Source organism: Enhydra lutris, unplaced genomic scaffold (genome assembly GCF_002288905.1).
Source record: "Enhydra lutris kenyoni isolate GAN:26980312 unplaced genomic scaffold, ASM228890v2 scaffoldscaffold1, whole genome shotgun sequence".
Taxonomy (NCBI): domain Eukaryota; kingdom Metazoa; phylum Chordata; class Mammalia; order Carnivora; family Mustelidae; genus Enhydra; species Enhydra lutris.
The window spans coordinates 98,225,729-98,246,106 of NW_019154085.1; the positions used below are offsets into that span (position 1 = coordinate 98,225,729).

General features: G+C 41.0%; 1 protein-coding gene across 1 annotated transcript in view; it reads left to right on the forward strand.

Annotated features, from left to right (window-relative positions):
* The window catches only part of LOC111140922 (NCK associated protein 5), a 784,669-nt gene that overhangs the window by 608,881 nt on the left and 155,410 nt on the right, over nucleotides 1-20,378 (forward strand). Inside the window, exon 7 of the mRNA XM_022493188.1 lies at nucleotides 20,216-20,284. Within this exon, the coding sequence (XP_022348896.1) occupies nucleotides 20,216-20,284 (69 nt within the window). The remainder of the gene's footprint in view (nucleotides 1-20,215; nucleotides 20,285-20,378) is intronic.

A 20,378-nucleotide genomic window follows, 5' to 3' on the forward strand; every position in this document is an offset into this window, starting at 1 on the left:
TAATAACTGACTTCTTCAGATTTAAGAATACTTCATTTCAGACGAATACAGGTGGTTTTTCTTTTTTACCTTGATGCTTTAAAATCAGTTTTATTATCATTATGATGCACAGTAACAATCGCTTTTGTATGTGGGTGTTGGTAAGTGAAAAATCAATATGCAGAGAAATTCAGGAATTCTCAAATGCCCTGAAACTAAGAGCTCAACTGCTAATAGAAAATGAGGACCTTTGGTTTTAAAAAAGCAAAATACATGTCACCTGGAAGTATGAATAAGTCTCATTTCTGCTCTCAAACATAAGATGATCTAACATCATTATGGCTGAAACCCCGTGCTAGCATTTGCAAATGCAACCAGCCCCTTTCAAACCCCTGACATATACTTATATGCAAGTAATGCACAGAGCAGCTCTGCTCTTTGCTGTTGTAAGGTAGTTCTTTATATAGTCCTGTCTTGATAGTATCCCAAAGCTACATTTTTCACAGATGGTAATTCTCGGACAGCTCAAAGAAATACAAAGAGGCTGTTTTGTTTTTTTTTATAAGAGACTTTTAAGTATTTTTTCTGTTGCAAATGTATTATACTAACACAATCCTATTTCATTTTACATGTTGTTTACTTAATGCATTTCCACCCAGAGGTGAAACATTTAAGTGGGATTGCATTGTGGATATTATTTTGCTAATTAGCATCCAAATGCAGGACTCTGGTTATGTAAATACAACTCAGCCTTAATGTGAACAGTGTTTTCTGGAGCTAAAAAAGACAGCTCCAAGCCTGTGAAGTGTTAACTGCCATCACACTAGAACAGTTGTCTGATTAATTACGATGGTGTGAACTTGGTCATGTTTTTGAGATGATGTTCCCTCCAGAGCAATTGACTAGATAATTGCGGCTCTGGCTGCCATGGGACCTGAGTGGAACTCAGCAGGTGTGAGACCTGAGCCTGGAGCTGTCTCAACCTGTCGGCACTTACTTGATCAAAGGGAACCTGCTCTGAGAAGGTGTCTCTTCAAGTAAATTGGGCACAAATCCCACTACCTTAAAGGATAAAATTAAGATTTACTTAATACTCTCAACTAACAGGACAAGTCATCCAGATGATCAGTGTAATGAGCAGAAAGGCAGAAAAAGAGAAAGGAGAGATCTCATTTTCTTGTCTGTAAATTGGAGACTGGGTTTGATGAAGTTGGGTTCTCTTTCAGCTCTGTTATTCTGGTGTCTGATACCGAGATGAATTATGACGGTTGGGTAGACAGTCATTATTTTACACCTCTGGGCTACAGTTCGCTTTATCAAGAAAATTGCACAGTTAGACTTCACACCCCAGCCCCTTCAACTCTACAAGGTGCATTCATGGCGCTGAAGGCTCCGTGCCAGTAGAGGCTTGATGTCATTCATTCGTATGCATGAACATATATGCACACCCGCCTGCCACCCAGAGGACATTTGGCAAAGTGTGAACTTCGTTGTGAAAAGCAGGCAGAGGGCAGCTGGTATATATTGAGTAGAGGCCAAGGATGCTGCTCAACACCCTACAATACAGAGGAGAGCCCCTCCATGACAAAAATCATCTGCCCCAAAATGTTAGTTGTACAAAGTTGAGAGACTCTATTTTGTATATATGTTTTAGGGGGTTGTGTGTTTTGTGGGACTTTGGGTTTTTTGTTTGTTTGTTTGTTTTTTAGATTATTCAGTTTTCATGTTTTTGTTTTAAGTGGTTTTCTCCAAGACCAAAATCAATGATCATTGGGATCACAAACATTATTTTGATTGGTTCACAAGCCCAATCTTTTAGAACTGGAAAACAGAAAATGTTATACAAGTTGCAAAGGAAAGTATTCCTGGAATCCACTGACATGATAGCAAGAGGAAGTAGTGTGCATGTAACAGGTGTTAACACTTGGAACAGAGCTTGTAACTATTCCTTTCTAGACAATTCTGGGACCCTGGTACAGGCCCTTTATATATCACTGCTGAGTGCCTTCCACACAAAATAGGACTTCACAGAAGTCTCCTTAGACCTTAGTTTTGGGGCATTTGAATGGTTCCTATTCCTACAGGGCCAGCATATGCTATATGCACACACACACACACACACACACATGCACAGACTCACACTGCATGCACACACACGCACACTGCACACATACTGTCTCACTGTATAGACGAGTTCTTCATATAGAATTTGCTCTAACCAGATCAACAAGACATTGTTTTCCTCACCATCTGTTGAGACATGGAAATAAGCTTTGCTGTGCACAGCCCTACATTTCATCTATGTTTGTCTTAATGAGACTTCAGTCTGGTTTGGTTACCCTTCTCTCTGATCAACAGATTGCATCAAAGTCTGGCTTAGATAAACGAGGCCAGCGAGGCTCTGTGAGTTCTGGCAGAAGTTGGCTGATCTCCTCAGGGACTCCAAGAAGGGGACAAATGGGGGCCATATATTTCAGAATTTTGTCAAAGGGATTGTTTGCACCATGACAGAAGTAGAAGTATGGTCCTCTTCATCATCTTTTAAGAATCTGTGATTTTATGATGATTTATATTTGGGTAATCACTCTATAAATTCATTTAGAGCTGATTTTATAGCTGGAAAAGGCTCTGGGGATGATCTAGTCTAGCATGTTAATGAGGGGGAAAAATATAAAGTCAAGAGAGGTTAAGCAACTTGATCAATGCCATAGCAAGTAAATGTCAGAATTTGAAAGCATGTGTCCCTGGCCATTGTCTCTGCCACGTCATGCTGCTGGAAAATGTTTTTATGAACCATCAAACTATAACTAAAAAATCCAGAATGCTTGATATCACACTATGCATATACTTTAAATATCTCTATGAGATGTCATCTGGGTATAAAATACCTCCTTAGCAGCATCACTGGGTAAGTACACAGTGTGCACGGAGATTCAATATTATCTTGGTAAAGTGATGTGTAATTCAAACAGGAAAAAAGTCTTTTAATAAAATTGGTGGCTGCCATCTTTCTAGCCTACATGTCTATTATTGTACCTGAGCTGAGCTGTAAGCTGAGGTGTTTACTCTTCTTTTATCCTAGCCCTCAAAAAGGAATTACATTTCAGTTCCCCTCATTCTGTATCACCCCAGGATCCCAACTGCTTAAAAATATCTGCCAACTCCCACCCACTCACCCACACAAAGCAACCCAGGAAATTTTAAAAGCTAGAATGAAAGGAATTAGGGTAGTATATAAATGTGTTAGCTCTCTTCTTTCCCCACCATTTTCAAAGCAAAGCGTGCTGCTTGCCAGTTCTCTAAAGAGAAGCAGAAAATCATGCCACCACCCCCTTTTAGCTCTTGGACTTGGAAACAGGCAATGAGGTTTCTACAAGGGTATTCACGTTAGCATGACATTTGGGAGTTCAGGATGGGAAGATGTTTACTGTAGTGGTTTAGAATACTTGTGATTTGGTCAGGTCTGTGCAACCTGAAGACAGTCACTAAATCTCTTGGAGCCTCAGGCTGCTTGTCTGTGAAATGGAGATAACAACAGACTCTCCATAGGAAGATGAAGTATATTAAATGCTGGGCACTGAGCCTGGCTCATGGTGATCACCAATGTGTGATAACTTCCATTGTCACTGTCATTATTTTGTACAGCTCCCTTGCTCTTCTCCATCCCAGCTACAGCAATGACTCCAGCCCTGGCTTAAAACAGACCCATGCATCCAACTCCTGGATAGACTTTTTCCAGCTGTACATTCAGATCTCAAATATACAGAACTGAACTCATTATGTCTTCAAAATGGATTATTTCGAAAACTGCCACAAATTCAAGGGTAACTCCTCTCTCATGTCCGGATCTTACTTAGTTTTTTAGTAGCCCTGGTGGAAATTTCTAAACACTAAATGACAGAAAGAAGTCAAGGGGTTTCACAGGTCCTCGTAAATGCCACCTAAAAACCACACCCAGACTAAATTGTATTTAGACACCATAGTGCCTGTTGTGTTCCATCCTTGCAGAAAAGCTTTGAGTGTTTGAGAACAGCTGTTGCCCACTCATGTTGGAAACAGATGAAAGTGGGGAGCAGGGCTGAAGTCGCTTTCCATTGTTTCTCTGCTGTCCATCTGCTCCACCAATGTGGAAGGACATTTGTCCTGCGTGGAAAATCCAGAGATTATGCTTAATCATTAAACTGAACCACAGCCTTCCTAAAGCTTGCTATCTTTTCCTTGTGGTGTCTTAGGCAAAGGGACACCATTCTTCCCTAAAGACAGTAGAAACAGTTAGTGTGAGACACTGGCATGGCTGAACAAAAGAATTCCGTGAAAACATGCAAACAATGGAAGAAAGGCGAGCGGGATCAAGGTGACTGCTGGCAAACCATGTTTAGGAACAAGGCTTATGTGTTTGTTGTGGTTTCTTCTTCTCCAAAGCAAGGGGGGGAAAGCATTATGTAGGAAGGCAATAGACTTTTTCCTAAAAATCTCCCATAATACTCTATATCTCACATTGTTCTCAACTCTACTAAAGACTTTAGCACCCTCTCAAAGACTTGAGATTAAAAAAACTTCATGACATCTTCACATCTCAGCTCTCTTTCTCATCCAGCTTGTGCTTAGGAGCTGGCGAATGTGTTTGAATTGTCTCTCGAATGCATGTCTTTCTCCCCCTAGTTGATGTCAGGTGGGTCACCCTTGACAGGGATGCTGTAGTCACATGTTTTCTCCTTTCTCTAACTTCCCCTTAAGGCCCCTCAATCACAGGAGCTGGGGTTAGTTCTTAAAAATACGCATTTGTTTACATCCCTTCAACCTGACTCTGGCTCCTTCCACCTCTATGTCCTCATTCCTAATTAGGGGGTTCCTAATTGGGGGTTCCTCAAGCCCACTGAGGCCCTTCAAGAACTCCCTTATCCTTGAGTCCTGCCTACTGCTCTATTACTTATTTGTGGGTTTGTGTGTGTGTGTGAATCATAGTTACAGAAATGAGCAGGAATGTGTATTGACAGTTAAGAATGATAAAGCAAAGAAATTGAATAACTGCCACTAGGTCAACAAATGAAATATTGCCAATAACCCAGGGCCCCTCATGGGCTCCTCTCTTATCATACCTTCCTTTTTCCCTACTGGAGGTAATAATTAATCTGATTTCTGTAATCGTCATTTCTTTGCTTTTTGAAAAAAAAATAGAGTTTTCTTTTTATATATGTATTTCTAAACAATATAATTTAACTTTTCCAGTTTTTAAACTCTGCATATGAAATCATGTTGGAGGATTATGTGTGTATGCGTGCGTGTAGCTATGTATATATATGGTTGACCTTAAGCAACACAGTGGTTGGGGTACCAACCCCTTGCACAGTTGAAATTCTGCATATAACTTTTGGATCCCCAAAAGCTTAGCTACTAGTAGCCTACTGTTCACCAGAAGCCTTACCAATAACATAAGCAGTCAATTAACACAGATTTCATATATTCAATGTATTATTTACTATATTCTTACAATAAGGTAACCTAGAGAAAAGAAAATGTTAAGGAAATCATAGGAAAAAATGTACTGCATTTATCAATAAAAATCTGCATACAAGCAGACTTGTGCAGTTCAAACCCATGTTGTTCAAGGGTCAGCTGTGTACACACACACACACACACACACACACACACACACACACACATGTTTAAGTATACATCCTACTTCTTTTCCTCAGGGCTGTTGTTGCAAGATTCATCCATGTTATACATGTAACTCTTTTTTATTTCTATGTAGCATTGTGTCATACAAATTCACAAATTATTCATTGTAATGTTAATCTTCATGTGAATTATTTCACTAGGGGAGCTGATAAGAGTAAAGCTTCTGTGAATACATGTTTATGACCAATTCACAGGCTTCTATGGTTAATGTACCTAGAAATGGCATTGCTGGGTCAGAGGTGTGAGTATCTTCTTCAGTAGGTTATGCCACACTGTTCTAAAATGGGTATACTGATTTATACTTCCACCAGTGTTATCTGAAAGTGTCTGTTGCTCCAACACTTGCCATATAGAATTTTTCCACGGGAGCCAGTGTGTGTGTGTGTGTGTGTGTGTGTGTGTGTGTGTGTGTGTGTGTAATGGTATATCTTTGTAGTTTTACTTTGCAATTTTAAGTAACTTCCTCTTCGGGGTAAAATGATTCATAGAACACAGATATATGTGCTTGTTTCCTTCCCAGTTGTCTTTCAGTTCCTGTGTAGCTCAGAGGTCAAGAGTCCTATTCCTGAAGAAATTCCCAGTCAGTTCCTCAGCCTGAATCACCTGCTTCTTGGTAGAGGGGGACAAATACTTATTCCTCAAGTATTTTGAAGAACAAAATATAAATAAATATAGTCTGAGAAATGTCTAAGAGACCAGGTGTTCATCCTCCTCTACTAAGAAGGGGGCAATTCAGTTTGAAGGAATTTCTTGAAAGGCATGACTTGCTATCTCAGAAGAACGTCTTGGAGTGGGGGGTGGGAGGGTAAAGTATGTGCAAAGGTTGCTTTTGCTCAGAATTTTAGAGTATCTGAATTGTTGACTCTGTCATGGTTGGAAAACACGTGTTACATCTTGAGCTCAAATATGTAATTTATTGAATTGCTGAGGTTTTCAGTTTTAATAGGAATAATTTGACAGTGCTATTAAATGTTTGGAATAATGAAATGTTTGTATCCCTCTTTAAAAGCACACACTTGTCTGATATACACATTTTCACTTCCCTGAATCCACACAACTCTGACTCTCAAACATCGTCTTTTGCAGGCTGAATGCATCCGTTTTCCTCTTCCAGCTGGTGTGGGGTTGGAATGCGGCCAGAGAAGTGGGGGTGGTGAAAGATTCGCGGGGGAGGGGTGGTCAGGCAAACTTACCTTTAGCAAGTACGGAGATGAAGGAAAGAGCCCCATTAAATGAGGGAGGACGAGCATGTGCTAATAGCTTCATGACACTTTATCCTTGAGTTTCTGAAACTAAATTGTATAAACAGAACTTTGGAAGAGGGCAGAAGTGGAAATGGCATTCAGCTGAGGCCTGATGGTCACCACTGAGTCAAGTAGGTTCCTGAATGAAATGACAAGCAGAGCACTATCAGTTAACCTTTTGAATCAGCAGATACAAATGGACATACTTACACCACTGGAGAGCTGTTCCCAAGCCCTTTGGTAGAGTGGAATCATGGTGAGCAGTAGCAAGCTCATACCAGCTTTGGATACCTAATTGTTATTTTTTCAAAAATTTTGTGTGCCTGTCCTTAAACACAGTAATTATTAGTTGAATTCTATAGGTAACATTTACAGGAGAAAATAGGACACACTCAACACTCATCACTTCCTGATTATTTTACAACACTTTACTGTTTGTTTTCCATTAGTTTCAGATGTACAACATAGGGATTGGACAGCTCTGCATATGAGGCTCACCACAGGCATATCAACCATCTGTCGCCATAGAACAGTATTACAGTGCCATTGACTGTACGCCCTGTGCTGTACCCTTCATCTCTGGGACTTATTCACTCCATCGCTGGAAGCCTGTACCTGCTAACCCACCCCCTGTCAGTCGCCAGTATGTTCTCTATATGTATGGGTTTGGTTTTGCTTTTGTTTTTGTTTCTTCATTTTGTTATGTTAGATTCTACATATGAGCGAAATCAGAGATCTGTCTTTCTCTGACTTAGTGCATTTAGCATTATACCGTCTAGATCTATGCACATTATCTCAAATGGCTGAGGAATAGTTCATTGTGCATCTAGACCGTACCTTCTGTACCCATCCATGTATCAATGGACATTTAGGCTGCTTCCATAATTTGACTGTTGTAATTAGTGCTGTAATAAACATGGGGATATATCGATCTTTTTGAATCAGAAATTACAGAAGACTCCAAAGCGGGGCTCTTCCCATTCCAGAGAACAGATCGTTAAACATTTGCCAGCACACTCCCAAAGAGGAGCTGGTTGTTTTGCTGAGGTGAGAACGTGGTCCCCCGGCCAGGAGGTTGTACGTAGCTCTTGTCTCAGTACCCCGAGCCACTGGCTCCCCTGTTTCTGCCTCCGCCTGGCTCGGTTACTCCCTGTCAGGATGAAGGGTTTAGCTGGACTTCTCTGTTACTGCTGATAGGATCGGGTATAGGGCTGGGGGTATGGTCAGCAGCTGTGGTGGTGTGCTGACATGTCATGCCTGTGGCCTTTCCAGTGGCAAAGGTTTGAAGGTAAGTTTGAGTAGAATCAGGAAGCAGAATCTTGGATGCATAAAACAGGAGTGTTTATCCCCCTAACCAATTAGTATTTCTTTTTATAATCCTACCTCAGGTGTAGAGCCCTGAGAAGTAAGAATTATATATGGAAAGGGTCAGAATTACAAGTGGTCTGGGTACCCTTTGGTGTCCCGGGCAGTGCAGGGTATGGGAAGAACATCGCCTGTCTTCCCTGAGCAGAGGCGGGGTGGGGGTACGCCAACCACCCTGCACCACGTGTGGTGGGTGCTCTAACCCAGGGCCGGCAGGGTCCTGTGGAGCATGAGAACAGGCACCTGGCTCAGTGGCATCCACAAGGCAGACAGATGACTATTTTGTGTGTACGGGTTGGGAACTGTGAGCGGCACATTGTTCTTTTCAATGAGCCTAAGATATGGTGGAGACGATCATGATCATGGCCTTCCAGGAAATTCTATGGAATTTCTATGGAAATTCTACGGAGGTGACCTTCCATAGGCGATCACTTGTGATATGATTTCAAGGTGGAATGAGATGCCCTGTTCCAGACCGTCCTACACCCCTGCAAACCTGCCCACTTTCTAATTCCTACAATGCTACAATTAAAGATTTACTCCTTAATCCTCTCTTAAAATGCAAATCCTCTTAGTGCTCTACTTATCAGCTTTGAATCTTAATGTGAATGAAGTTGGGGTGTCTCAGAGCAGGATTTTCTGTAGTGGAGGGTAGTAGATAAATGGGTACCAGCAAGTGGAAGTGAGGAGAGGGGAGAGAGGGGTGGGGGAAGGGAGAAGGGGAGGCTGTAGGTGAAAGGAGCCAGGCCAGAAGCTGAACAATATATGAGGCTGTTGAAAATACCCAGGTGTGGGTCACCTGGATGGCTCAGTCGGTTGAGCATCTGACTCTCCATTTTGGCTCAGGACAAGATCTCAGGATCCTGGGGTCGAGCCCCATGTCAGGCTCCATGCTGGGGGGCAGATCTGCTTGAGATTCTCTCCCTCTGCTCCTCCCCACACTTTCTCTTTCTCTCTCTCTCTCTCTCAAAACTGAATAAATCTTAAAAAAATAAAAAAATACCCAGGTGTGAGGGCCCAGGTTACTCTTCTCTTGGCTGGAATCTCTGCTGCCCACAGGACACACCCTGGCTGACACCTCTCCCCCGGCTAAGCCCGTGAGCTGCCCAGGTTCAGATGGGAGTTGTTATACAAAGGACAGAAGGAAACGGACATTGATCGAATCCTATAATGGGCCAGGCTCCGTGTTAGATGTGTTTTATTTTACATTCATCACGCCATTCAACATCAAAAGAGCGATGGGTATTTATTATCCTCTCGTTCACCAAGGAGAAGACAGACTTAGAGCCCGAGTGACTTGCCTGCGGTCATGGCAGGGGAGAGGCAGCACCAAGATCCAAATAAACACTTACCTGACTTCAAAGGCCAGTCCTCCTGCTATTAAAAAACAAAAATAAAAAGGAAATTTAAAAAGCACATTATTAGAATCTCGTATTTTCCTCTAGGATGATACACCCTTCTTATCTCTCCTCCTATCTACCGACTCCACACATGGATTTCCTTCCTGTATATCCCAGTAGGCAAGAAAATTATCGAGATTTTTTTTTCTGTTTCTATTGTGAAAGCATTACCTTTTATTATTTTTCAGATATAATACAATATCAAGTAATACTTTCCAAATCACACATGTATTTTCCTATTCTACATGGATACACACACCCACATACACACACAGACACAGAGACACACACTGACATATCTGCTCAGGGACTCTTCTCCCCCGCCCCTCCAACCCAGTGAGAATCACTGAGGTCTGAGGAGAGAGATGGACTCATAAACTGAGTAAGGATAGTGAAATTCAAAATTGTATGTTTTATTCTCTATGAAGTGAGAATCTTTATGGTAAGTGCTCTATGCAAAGTATGCAGGTGGTACGTCATGGAAGCAGAGAGCATGCACCATTCGACCTCAAGAGATTGGTGAAGGCTTCCTGGTAGAGAGAACAACATGGTGGCCACCTCCAGTTCCAGAGAAGCACTAAGAAACTCCTGAGCAGTTCAGAGGGTGGGGGTGGCAGAGGGTAAGAACTGCCTTCATTCTGAAATCAATCCATATCTGGGACACTGGTTCTCAGAACGGGGTTCCCAGACCTGTAGCATCAGCATCACCTGGGAACTTGTCAGAGACGCAAATTCACAGGTCCTTCCCTAGATGTGCTGTGTCCAAACCAATGGGGTCTACCATTCCGATCTAACAAGCATACCGAGTAATCATGATGCACACCCAAGTTTGCAAACACCTGGCCTAAAGCCCCATCTAAGTATTTAAATTCAGAAAGTACACAGATGTCTCACCATAAAACATTTTCTATTTCTACTTCTTCAAAAAGGAAGCTGTGGCCAGGTCTGCATAACCTATTGTCGTTGTAGGGGATCCTGAACTCCTTGAACCAGGGATATCTTTTTATTTCAGCTTGAAGTTCTAGGCCAGTACTTAGTGGGCATCCCTAGGGTTTGTTGAGTGCAAGAGCAAGGGCATTCTGTTGCTCTATCTGCATGTATGGACACACAGGTGTCCATGTTTATTCCTGTGGGGCTGGACACAGCTTGCAACTATTTCCTGTATTTTTTTTAGGATGACAGAATTTGCCTCCGAGCTGTACAGGAGCCCTAGACCCTGCCTGGGTATAGAGTTCTTAAATACAGTCAGAGGGAAACGTCCCTTAGCCACCTATTCCTTACACAGCCACTACGGTGACCAGACGTGTTCAGGTGAATGATTAAGACTGCATCAGTTTCATCAGAGGGTGGTGATGAGAAGGAGACTCCATATCCAGGTCTAGTTCTTGGTGTCCTTTGTACTCCAGTTCCTACCACTCTGCTAAATTAAAATGTGCCTACTTGGATGACATACTTAGCCCTTCCTTTGGTGTTTTATCCTCCTAGTGTTTTTAGACAGCTTTCAAAATAGAACAGATGACAGTATAATTAGGGGTATTTGGGACATACGTGTGTTTTGCTTAGAAGGCTATATGTGAAGTTCCTTGGCCCACAGACTGAAGTTGCTAGCCTGACTGTAGTCAGTAAGGAAATTATTTAGCTAGAGTGCCACCCTGCTTCAGGGTGGCAGCCATAAAGGAGGACACTTTCCCATCTGTGAGGCCAAACCATGATTTCTTACCCTTATTCTGGCTTATCTACCTTTACTGAAATGAAAGGTTTTCAGCAAGCTAGGAAGATGTCATTTTGAAAAAGACCAGGTTTTGCAATAGTGGTAGCCATAGGGATGCATCCTTTGTAATTACTGTAGATTCCTTTTTTCTTTTTTCCCCTCCTTTTTCCACCTTCTTTCTTCCAGACCATTCTACCCCTGCTCAATTTCTACCACTTTGATTTGCATGCCATGAGATTGTTCTTGTTCATCGTTCTTGAACCCCAGGTTTTCTCTGCAGTGGATATTTACCAGTGCCTGACATTATTCATTTTCATAATGATTTGACAATGTCTACACCCAGGGTTTGAGCAGGGTGACATAATTTATTTCTGATTGCTAATACAAGTCAGATGTCATTTCCTTGGCATTTTGTTCAAAATCATATTATTTTTATTCATTCCAATGAGGACTTCTTGAGTAGGCTTAGTCAAACATCAAGTTACCTCTTCAGGAAATATCTTTCCTATCTCACATAAAATTAGTTGTTTTTTTTCTCTAATCCTATTGCATGATGGCTTTCAATGTGAGGCATTAATTTGTTTCCTGTACTAGGTTTTTTCCTTCTTTGATGTAGCCCTTGTGTTTTATATATCTTTGTAACCTCCCTGGCATGCTATTTGGAAGACAGCGAGAGCTCAACAACTGAATGCATGCCTGGAAGAACTGATGTTCTAGCTTATCGCCTAAATATGTCCATTCCACTTATCTATTGCTCTGTAAGCTTTGAGGCCTAAAATGACTGTTTTATTCTCCTAACAATTTTGTGGGTCATAAATGTAAAAAGGACACAACTGGATTCATCTCCAGTCCAGGTGGTGTCAGCTAGAGTTAGGAGATCCATTTCCAAGATGACTTCTTTATTCTCATGTCTGGGCTGTATCTCTCCACATGGTGTCTCATCCTACAGGGCCTCTCCATGGGGCTTGGATCTGATACCACCTCAAGATACCAGCCTTCTCACATGGCAGCTCAAGACACCAAGAGCTAGTGTTCTGAGAGGCCAAGGTAGAAGTGAAAAATCTCATGGTCTAGCCTTGGAAGTCCTCAAAATGGCACTTCAGCCACATTATTTTGGTCATGCAAGTCAATAAGGCCAGCCCAGAGTCAAGGAGATAAATCATAAAGCATTTGCAGCCATCTTTAATCTACCATTATGATAATACTAGTGATGAATGAAATTAACACTCTTAGGTAAGGAGCAAAAACTGAACTTCTCATACTGCTCATTATAGAGAAGTAACTTAAAATATTCTGCCAGTTGTCAACATGCGTCAGATGATGCATACTGGGTTTTTTCTTTGAAAACTATTTTGGCTACAAAATATTATCAAAAAGGTGAATCAGGATATATTCATAAGTATGTGTATGACCAGCACTGGAGGACATAGGTAAAAGTGCCTAACATACAACTTGTGCAAACTCATTAATATTAAGTATATATAAATATGAAAAAGTTTAGTTTCTACCCAAAACTCTAGTAAAAATGCACAAGGTTAAAAATTTCTCTTTTGAAAAAAAGGCATATCATGCTTGATCCCTACCTCAGAAGGTTTATAGTTTAACTGGAGAAGACTAATAATATTCATAAAACCAATAATCTCAATTGAGGGTACTATAACTGTGAAAATATATGATCTCTCCTTTTGGTAGAGTTCAAACCAATGAACATAGGAGGAAAAGAGGAATTTAAAAATCACTATTTGGTAACTATCACTGTAATACATGTTTTAGGCAAAAAAACTATAAAATGGATTCTAAAATGAATGGACAAAGTATGGGTATTTAGATATTTGCATAATCTCAAAGACTTTGGATAGTTACATAATTTCAGAAAAAAAACTGATTATAAAGGGAAATACTTTAATGTAACCATGAGGCAACATCAAACAAACTCAAATTGAAGGACACTCTACAAAATACCTGGCCTGTATTCTTAAGAAATGTCAAAGTCATGAAAGACAAAAGAACTCTTCCATGTCATGGGAGACTAAAGAGAAATGATCATTTTAAATGCAGCTCTGGGAACCTGCAGTTGATCCTGGACGTGATATGGACATTAGAAGGATAATTGGTGAAATTTGAACAAGGTCTGTAGAGTGGATTAGGTTCATTCTTGAATTTGAAAAGTACACTGTGGTTATGTAACATTAATTTGTGTATTAAGGGGCAAAAGGCTATCGTGTCTGAACTTTACTTTAAAAAAAATTTAATCATCTCTGATTATAAATAGATATAAAACAAATGATCAAATAAGTGTGGTAAAAAGGTAAACTCTGAGGAATTGGAGGAAAGGTGAGGGGGATTCTTTGTAAAGGTTTCCAAATATTTTTGTACATCTGAAATTACTTAAAATTTAATATATCCCCCCATTTTAGTTTTTTGGGTTCAGATTTGAGCCAGACCACAAAAAATGAGTGGAATTTAGAAGGGTCAATAGGGAAGCAGAGCATATCCCAGGCTCCCTCAGCAGAACAAGAGGTGCAGCCTTGGGAACCAGAGCTGGGGCTTTCCGAGAGACCTCTTCAAGTCAGGGGCATGGCCCGACTTGAGAGACGCTGAATTCTCTCAAGTAGCAAACACAGGAAGATGGATGTTGGATGGATAAGTGGGAACAGAGTACAGGCGGTGAAAGCCTTGAATGAAGTCGTTACTGCAGAGGGAACTCTTGTGTAGGACTGTTCTAACTTTGGTCTGTGGAAAAGGATGTTTTATTAATCCATTCAGACCACTACAACAAAATACCGTGGAATGGGTAGCTTATGAACAATGAAAATTTATTTCTTCACAGTTCTGGAGACCTGGAAGTCCAAGATCAAGCCTGATCAAGATCTGGTGTGGGCCCTCTTTCTGGCTCATAGCCAGCACCTTTTCACTGTGTCCTCACAGGGTGGAAGGGAGCTAGGAAGCTTTGCGGAGCCTCTTTTATATAAATCTAATCCCACTTTTGAGGATCCAGCCTTCATGTCCTAATCACTCCCAAAGCACCGCCCGCCTCCTAACACCATCATATCAGGCAATAAGATTTCATCATATGAATTCCAGGGCAACACAGACATTCAACCATGGGGGATGTATTAAGCAAATTCATGGTATAGAGAGATCTTAGATCTAATTAGCATTTAGAGAATTCATGTGCAACAGTGATTTAGAAGCGTGAGTCCTTTCAGTAATTTGTAAGCTCTGGCTAGAATTTATTCACAGAGCAAGACCTCTGAGAAACATAGTTACTTTTTTTTTTTTTTTAATTTCTTTATTTGACAGCAAGAGAGAACACAAATAGGCAGAGAGGCAGGCAGAGAGAGGGGAAGCAGGCTTCCCACTGAGTAGAGAGCCTGATGTGGGGCTTGATCCCAGAACCCTGAGATCATGACCTGAGCCAGAGGCAGAGGTTTAACCCATGAGCCACCCAGGTACCCCCATAGTTCCTTTTATTTTTTTTTTAAGATTTTATTTATTTGACAGAGAGAGATTACAAGTAGACAGAAAGGCAGGCAGAGAGAGAGGAAGAAGCAGGTCCCTGAGAAGCAGAGAGCCCAATGTGGGGCTCGATCCCAGGACCCTGGGATCATGACCTGAGCCAAAGACAGAGGCTTTAACCCACTGAGCCACCCAGGCACCTCCCCCCCATAGTTCCTTTTAAATAAAGGTTCACTTTGACCCGCTCTCCATGGCGAACCAAAACAATATGGATTTACTCTATGAAGGTGCTCAGTTTTATAAAGATGTGTGAGAACATTAGAGATGAAATCAGGAACATATTTAAATCCCAGCAACTGGAAGTCATGAAGAAACCACACTAAGCTCTAAATCAGGGACTTGGTCTAGCAAAAGTTTTTGGTTGTTGTAGAAGACAAAGCTGAACACAGAGACCCACTGTTACATTTAGCCTGCACTCTCTAATTACATCCTCTGGGTATACTGATTTAATAACCTAATTTCTTGAAGTAGAAAAGACCTGTGTTGTCATTCCCATAATTCTCAATAGTGACACCTACTTCTTCTCTTTTCCTCTTACCCTTGTCCTTTTTCATTCTTGCCATAAAATGATTTACTGTTTCTTTAAATCACATTTAATTAAGGTTTGTTTTCATCCTCCATTTGTTTTTTCCCCTGTTGCCTTGTGTTGGTAGCAGGTAAATCCTGAATTTCTAATAAATGCAAATGGATTAAAGAAGATCACGAGTTCAAGATTATTTTAACTTCACTGGCATAATTGTTAATATCTCTGTTGTCCCCTGGGATATGTAGGATTACATCAATTAAATTGGTCTCTGCAACTGAACACATTAACCATAACTGTGACGACTAGTGTCTTCCCCAGCACCCTTTAGGTGTTTAATTTGCTTGCCTGTAATAGATTGTCAGAGCAGTAAACGTGAGGCAAGTAATGTAAGTGGTATAATGATGGTAATTATCTGAATGGATCGATTGTAGTGTTATTGCAACATGATATCATGAGTAGGAGCGAGATAGAGACATCCCATATAAATTCCCATTTTCAGCTTTATTTCCTTACACATTTTTTCCAAGACATTTAAAGTGAAAACAATGTAAACTGGCATTGCCATTCTCTCCTTTATCTCTTCCCATTATCCTTTGTGCTGTTGCCTTCCTGAAACCAGCAGACCCCACGCGAGCTCAATTTCTCTGAAGAAAGCAGCGACTTTATAGAAATGGAATTCCAGCAGTTCCCCTGTGATTCACGATATCCAAATATTTGAACTGGAAGTCACTTTGTAGATTGGCTAGGCTGTTCCCTTCATTTATTGCCTAAGGAACTGTGAACCTGGCAAGCTTAAATGACTTGCTAAAGGTATTGCCAGGTAGCCTGCAACCATGGGGCTAGAAAATGGAGCCCGTCCTCCCGCCTGGGCTGAGGGAGGACTGGAGAGGTTACACCAGCCGCAGGTATGAAAGAGGTTCAGTGTGACAGACGACAGCCATCCCTGAAGGAAACAGCGACAAGCAGTAAGGAAACAGCTTTCAGTTGAGTGTTGGAGAGGGGGGTTGGAGGTGGGAAGGAAGAGAAGAAACAGTCCAGGGATAACCAATATTGAGTAAGTCCAAACAACCGATCTGCCTGAGGATAGCATCGCTGGGTTGCGTGGGAGATGTCTGCCCATGACCAGAATGGAAAGAACATCGCTGGATCCGGCCCGAGGGACGGAAGTATTTGGGTGGATGCTGAAACAGGGACCAGGTCAGAGGAAAGAAGTCAAAGCCAAGTATTGGAACTGGTACCTGAAGAAGAAACAGGGGTTGAATCCTGGGATGTGAACCAGGAATAGGTCAAGAGGATCCAACAGTGGCAGGAGCACTCCCCAAAAGGCTTCTGCTAGCAATTTCCCTCAACTTTCCCCCCATTTTCATTTGATCACTTCATCTGAGTTTCATTGTAGATGAAAATAACAAACTGGCCTCAATCTGGAGCTTTTTAGACACCTGTCAGAGAAAATACTGCAGACATCAGAGGCACAAATAAAACCATATACAAACCATACTTTCTGCGTTACCAGAAAATGGAACATTAGAACTTCAAATCACTATTCAGTAGAGGACACCAAATACCCACAGAGCTGTGGTTATAAGCCTGTGTGTCCTAGGAGAGGGTGGTTGCAGAGTGTGGGGACAAAGCGCTCCTCATATTGACCACAAATGGAGACTCGATGTGCCCAGTGCTGTCTGTGTATGCAGGGCAGGGCTTGAAAGTGGGGGGGCGCAATCTCAGAGAAGCAAGGTTTCTGGGGAGAAGGAAGCAAGGAGAGAAGAAGAGGTGCCATTGGAATATCTGGTTCTGCGGAGAAAAGGAAGAAGGAAAATTTTAGGATGCTAGAGAAATATAAGACCAACGTCCTCCAATCATCATGTGGTAAAGACGCTAAAACAAGAGTAGGAACAGGGTGTATGAACAGTGAAACACACTGATAAAGTAGAAAAGAATGTGACAAGAGGACTGGTAGGAAGAAGAACTGAGGGGAAAAGTGATTGTGGCACATGTAATTGGAGGGAGTCGAGGAACGTGATTTTAACTAGATAGTAACAATAAAGTAAGACCCCAAAGGGAATAATAAACACTATTAAAGAACCTGCAAAAGGTGGAGGGGACTGGAGGAGAAGTAGGAGAGGAAGTGACACTTCACTGAGTGTCTCTTTAGTATAGTGTTGACTTTGGGAATCATATTAATATTTTCTATATTCAGAAATTTAGATGACATATACAAGAAGAGGAGAAATTAAATCTGAGTACTGTCAGAAGTAAACGAGCTGAACTGCACAAAGGAGTAAATAGCAGAATGACAGAGATGGGTGACAGTTACCAACCTACTAATTTTTGAACATAGCATCATTACTGTGTACCCACATTCTAAAGGAAAAACACGTTACAAACTCTTCTTACTACTGTTTCCCATACAGTAGCAATCTTGCATGCACTGTGGGATTGAGTAAATGAGTGAATGTATGGCTGTCTGTGTTCTTACAGTGGAAGAGGAAGACACAAATATGAAATGAGGGAGGCAAAGAAGAGTTCTGTAGGGGCTGGAGAGAGAGAGTGTGTGTGTGTGTATGTGTGTGTGTAGGTATAGTGAGAAGAGAAAGACAGAGACCCTTTCACTGAAAGGGACTGGAAGAAATGACCTCTCACTGGCATCCACTAATAACCAGATCTTTTTTTCCAATTATCATTCCCCAACTAAAAGCAAGCAGGATTTCTTGGAAAAAAGGCTGATTTCAGGAATGGCATAAAGAAAAAGCAAAGTGGGCTTGGAACATTTCCCTGAGCCTAAAAAAAGTTCTTTTCAAGGTGATGAAAACAGTCAAAAGGACACAGGTTATAGACATTCACCTTTCTAAAGCTGGGATAACTTGAGCATCATAATACATATGGTAATGACTTAGAACCCTTTCAATAATATAAGAATCCATGGATTCATACTGATAAGTAATAAATAGGAAAAGCATTTTCTTATGATAGAATGTAAATTCATAAATGTATGTGGAATAATGGAGTGAGAAGTCACCATGTGCAACCGTAGGAATCATTGATTCAGGTAAGATTCATCAGTGGTTGCTAAAATGAAAGTTTGATGAGAATATGATATTTTCATAGTCTAAAAACATCTCTGCACAATTTATTAAGTACAAAAGGAAAGTAGCTTTGGAGTGGAGAGATTTGTCAGACCCCACCTTAACCAAGTGGTCAAAGCTAACATGTCCAGTAATGGATACATGGACATGATATAATTCTTATAGGATGCACTGAGAAGGACCCAACATCCGTCATGTGCTACTCCTGCCAAGTGTGCAGAAGGAAACTTGAAACAAACCCTAAATAAGGGACATTCCACAAAATAATTGGCCTTTACTCTTCCAAGAAAGAAAAAGAAGAAGGGGAAGGAGAGTAAGAGAAAGGAAGGAAGGAAACAAAGAAATGAAAACAGAAAAAGAAATTAATAGCATGAAAGATGAAGGACTGTTCTGGAACTTTCCAGCATCCTATACGAATGACAAATAGATGCAGGAGGTGCCTGACCCTGGATGGGTTTCAGGACTGAAAAAAAATCGCTGTGATGACACTATTGGGACAATGGATGAATTGGAATAGGTACTGAAGATCAGACTGGTGTATCAATTTCCTGAACTTGACAACGATACTGTGGTTGTGTAAAACAATGCTTTTGTTATTAGGAAATATACACAGAAGTATTTAGGGATAAAGGGCATCACGTCTGCAGCTCCTTTTCAAGTTGCAGGGGGAAACGATGAAAGAAAAAGAGAATGATCTAGTGATCTCTCAAGTGTGGCAAAATGTTAACACCTGGTAAATCTGAGAAAAGGGAATGTGGGAGTTCTTTATACTACTCTTTCAAATCATCTGCAAGTTTGAAATTATTTCCAAAGAGGAAGTTTTTGGTGTTTGTTTGTTTGTTTTTTTCTTAAATAGGAAGAAACTGTAAGGAGAAAAGAGGGGTGTGCTCACTGCTGCAGCTTTGGGAAGGGTTAACTTGCCCAGCTCAGGACTCAGAGGAGGCCAGTACTAGCTGTAGGGGATGCAGGTCACCCATGGGGAGGGCAGTTCCCATGTCACCATTTCATGCTCCTTCTAAAACCTAATATGCTTATACCAGTGTCTTTTCCTCCTTGTTGTTCCACTAGTAACCAGGTAACCATATTCAACCTAGTCTCCTCTAATAACCTATTTGCCATTCAGATAGCTACCTGGCTCTGAGGAGCAGGAAAGCTGTAGTTTTTATAAAGGGGGAGCGGATACTCAAGTGTAGCTCGATTCTTAAATTTCTCGTTATATTCTTATGCTTAATAACCATTGATTAACAAGGAAAACAACATGCTTGGTTTGCATCTGGAACTTTGCTCTCATGAATTTACCTGAGATTCTTTTCTATGGCCTGAATAAATATTGGGTTGTGAAACTGTAGCAGGTCTTAATGAAGTGGATTGAGGCATTTCTTACATTTACATTTTCATAGAATGAAATAAACATGGTAATCTTTTTACAGAACACTCTCACATCGGGCCATGATTTGATTTGCTACCTGTTCAGAATATCAAGTCTTGCATTTCTCTAAATGGTAATACACTTTTGTGAACAAGCTGATAAGACAGAAGTCATCCCTGAGATATTTATAATAGCACTTAGAGCAAAGTTGTCAAAGATTCTTCTAAAAGATTGTTTTGGATCCTGAGGAGATATATTTAGTAACTGTATTGAGTAAGTTGTCACCTAACACAACGTTTCATTGATTTATTTGTATTATTTTTGTATCTCACTGCAGGCAGAGAATTCAGCATTGGCTTTGGAAAATGAAAATCAAAGGGAACAGTATGAGCGATGTCTTGACGAGGTAAGCAGACTGGAACGGTTCTTCACAAAATGCTGGACCTTTTAGGAATGCCTTGGTCAGATCTAATCTGTTAGCAGCCTCCGCAGAACGTTAG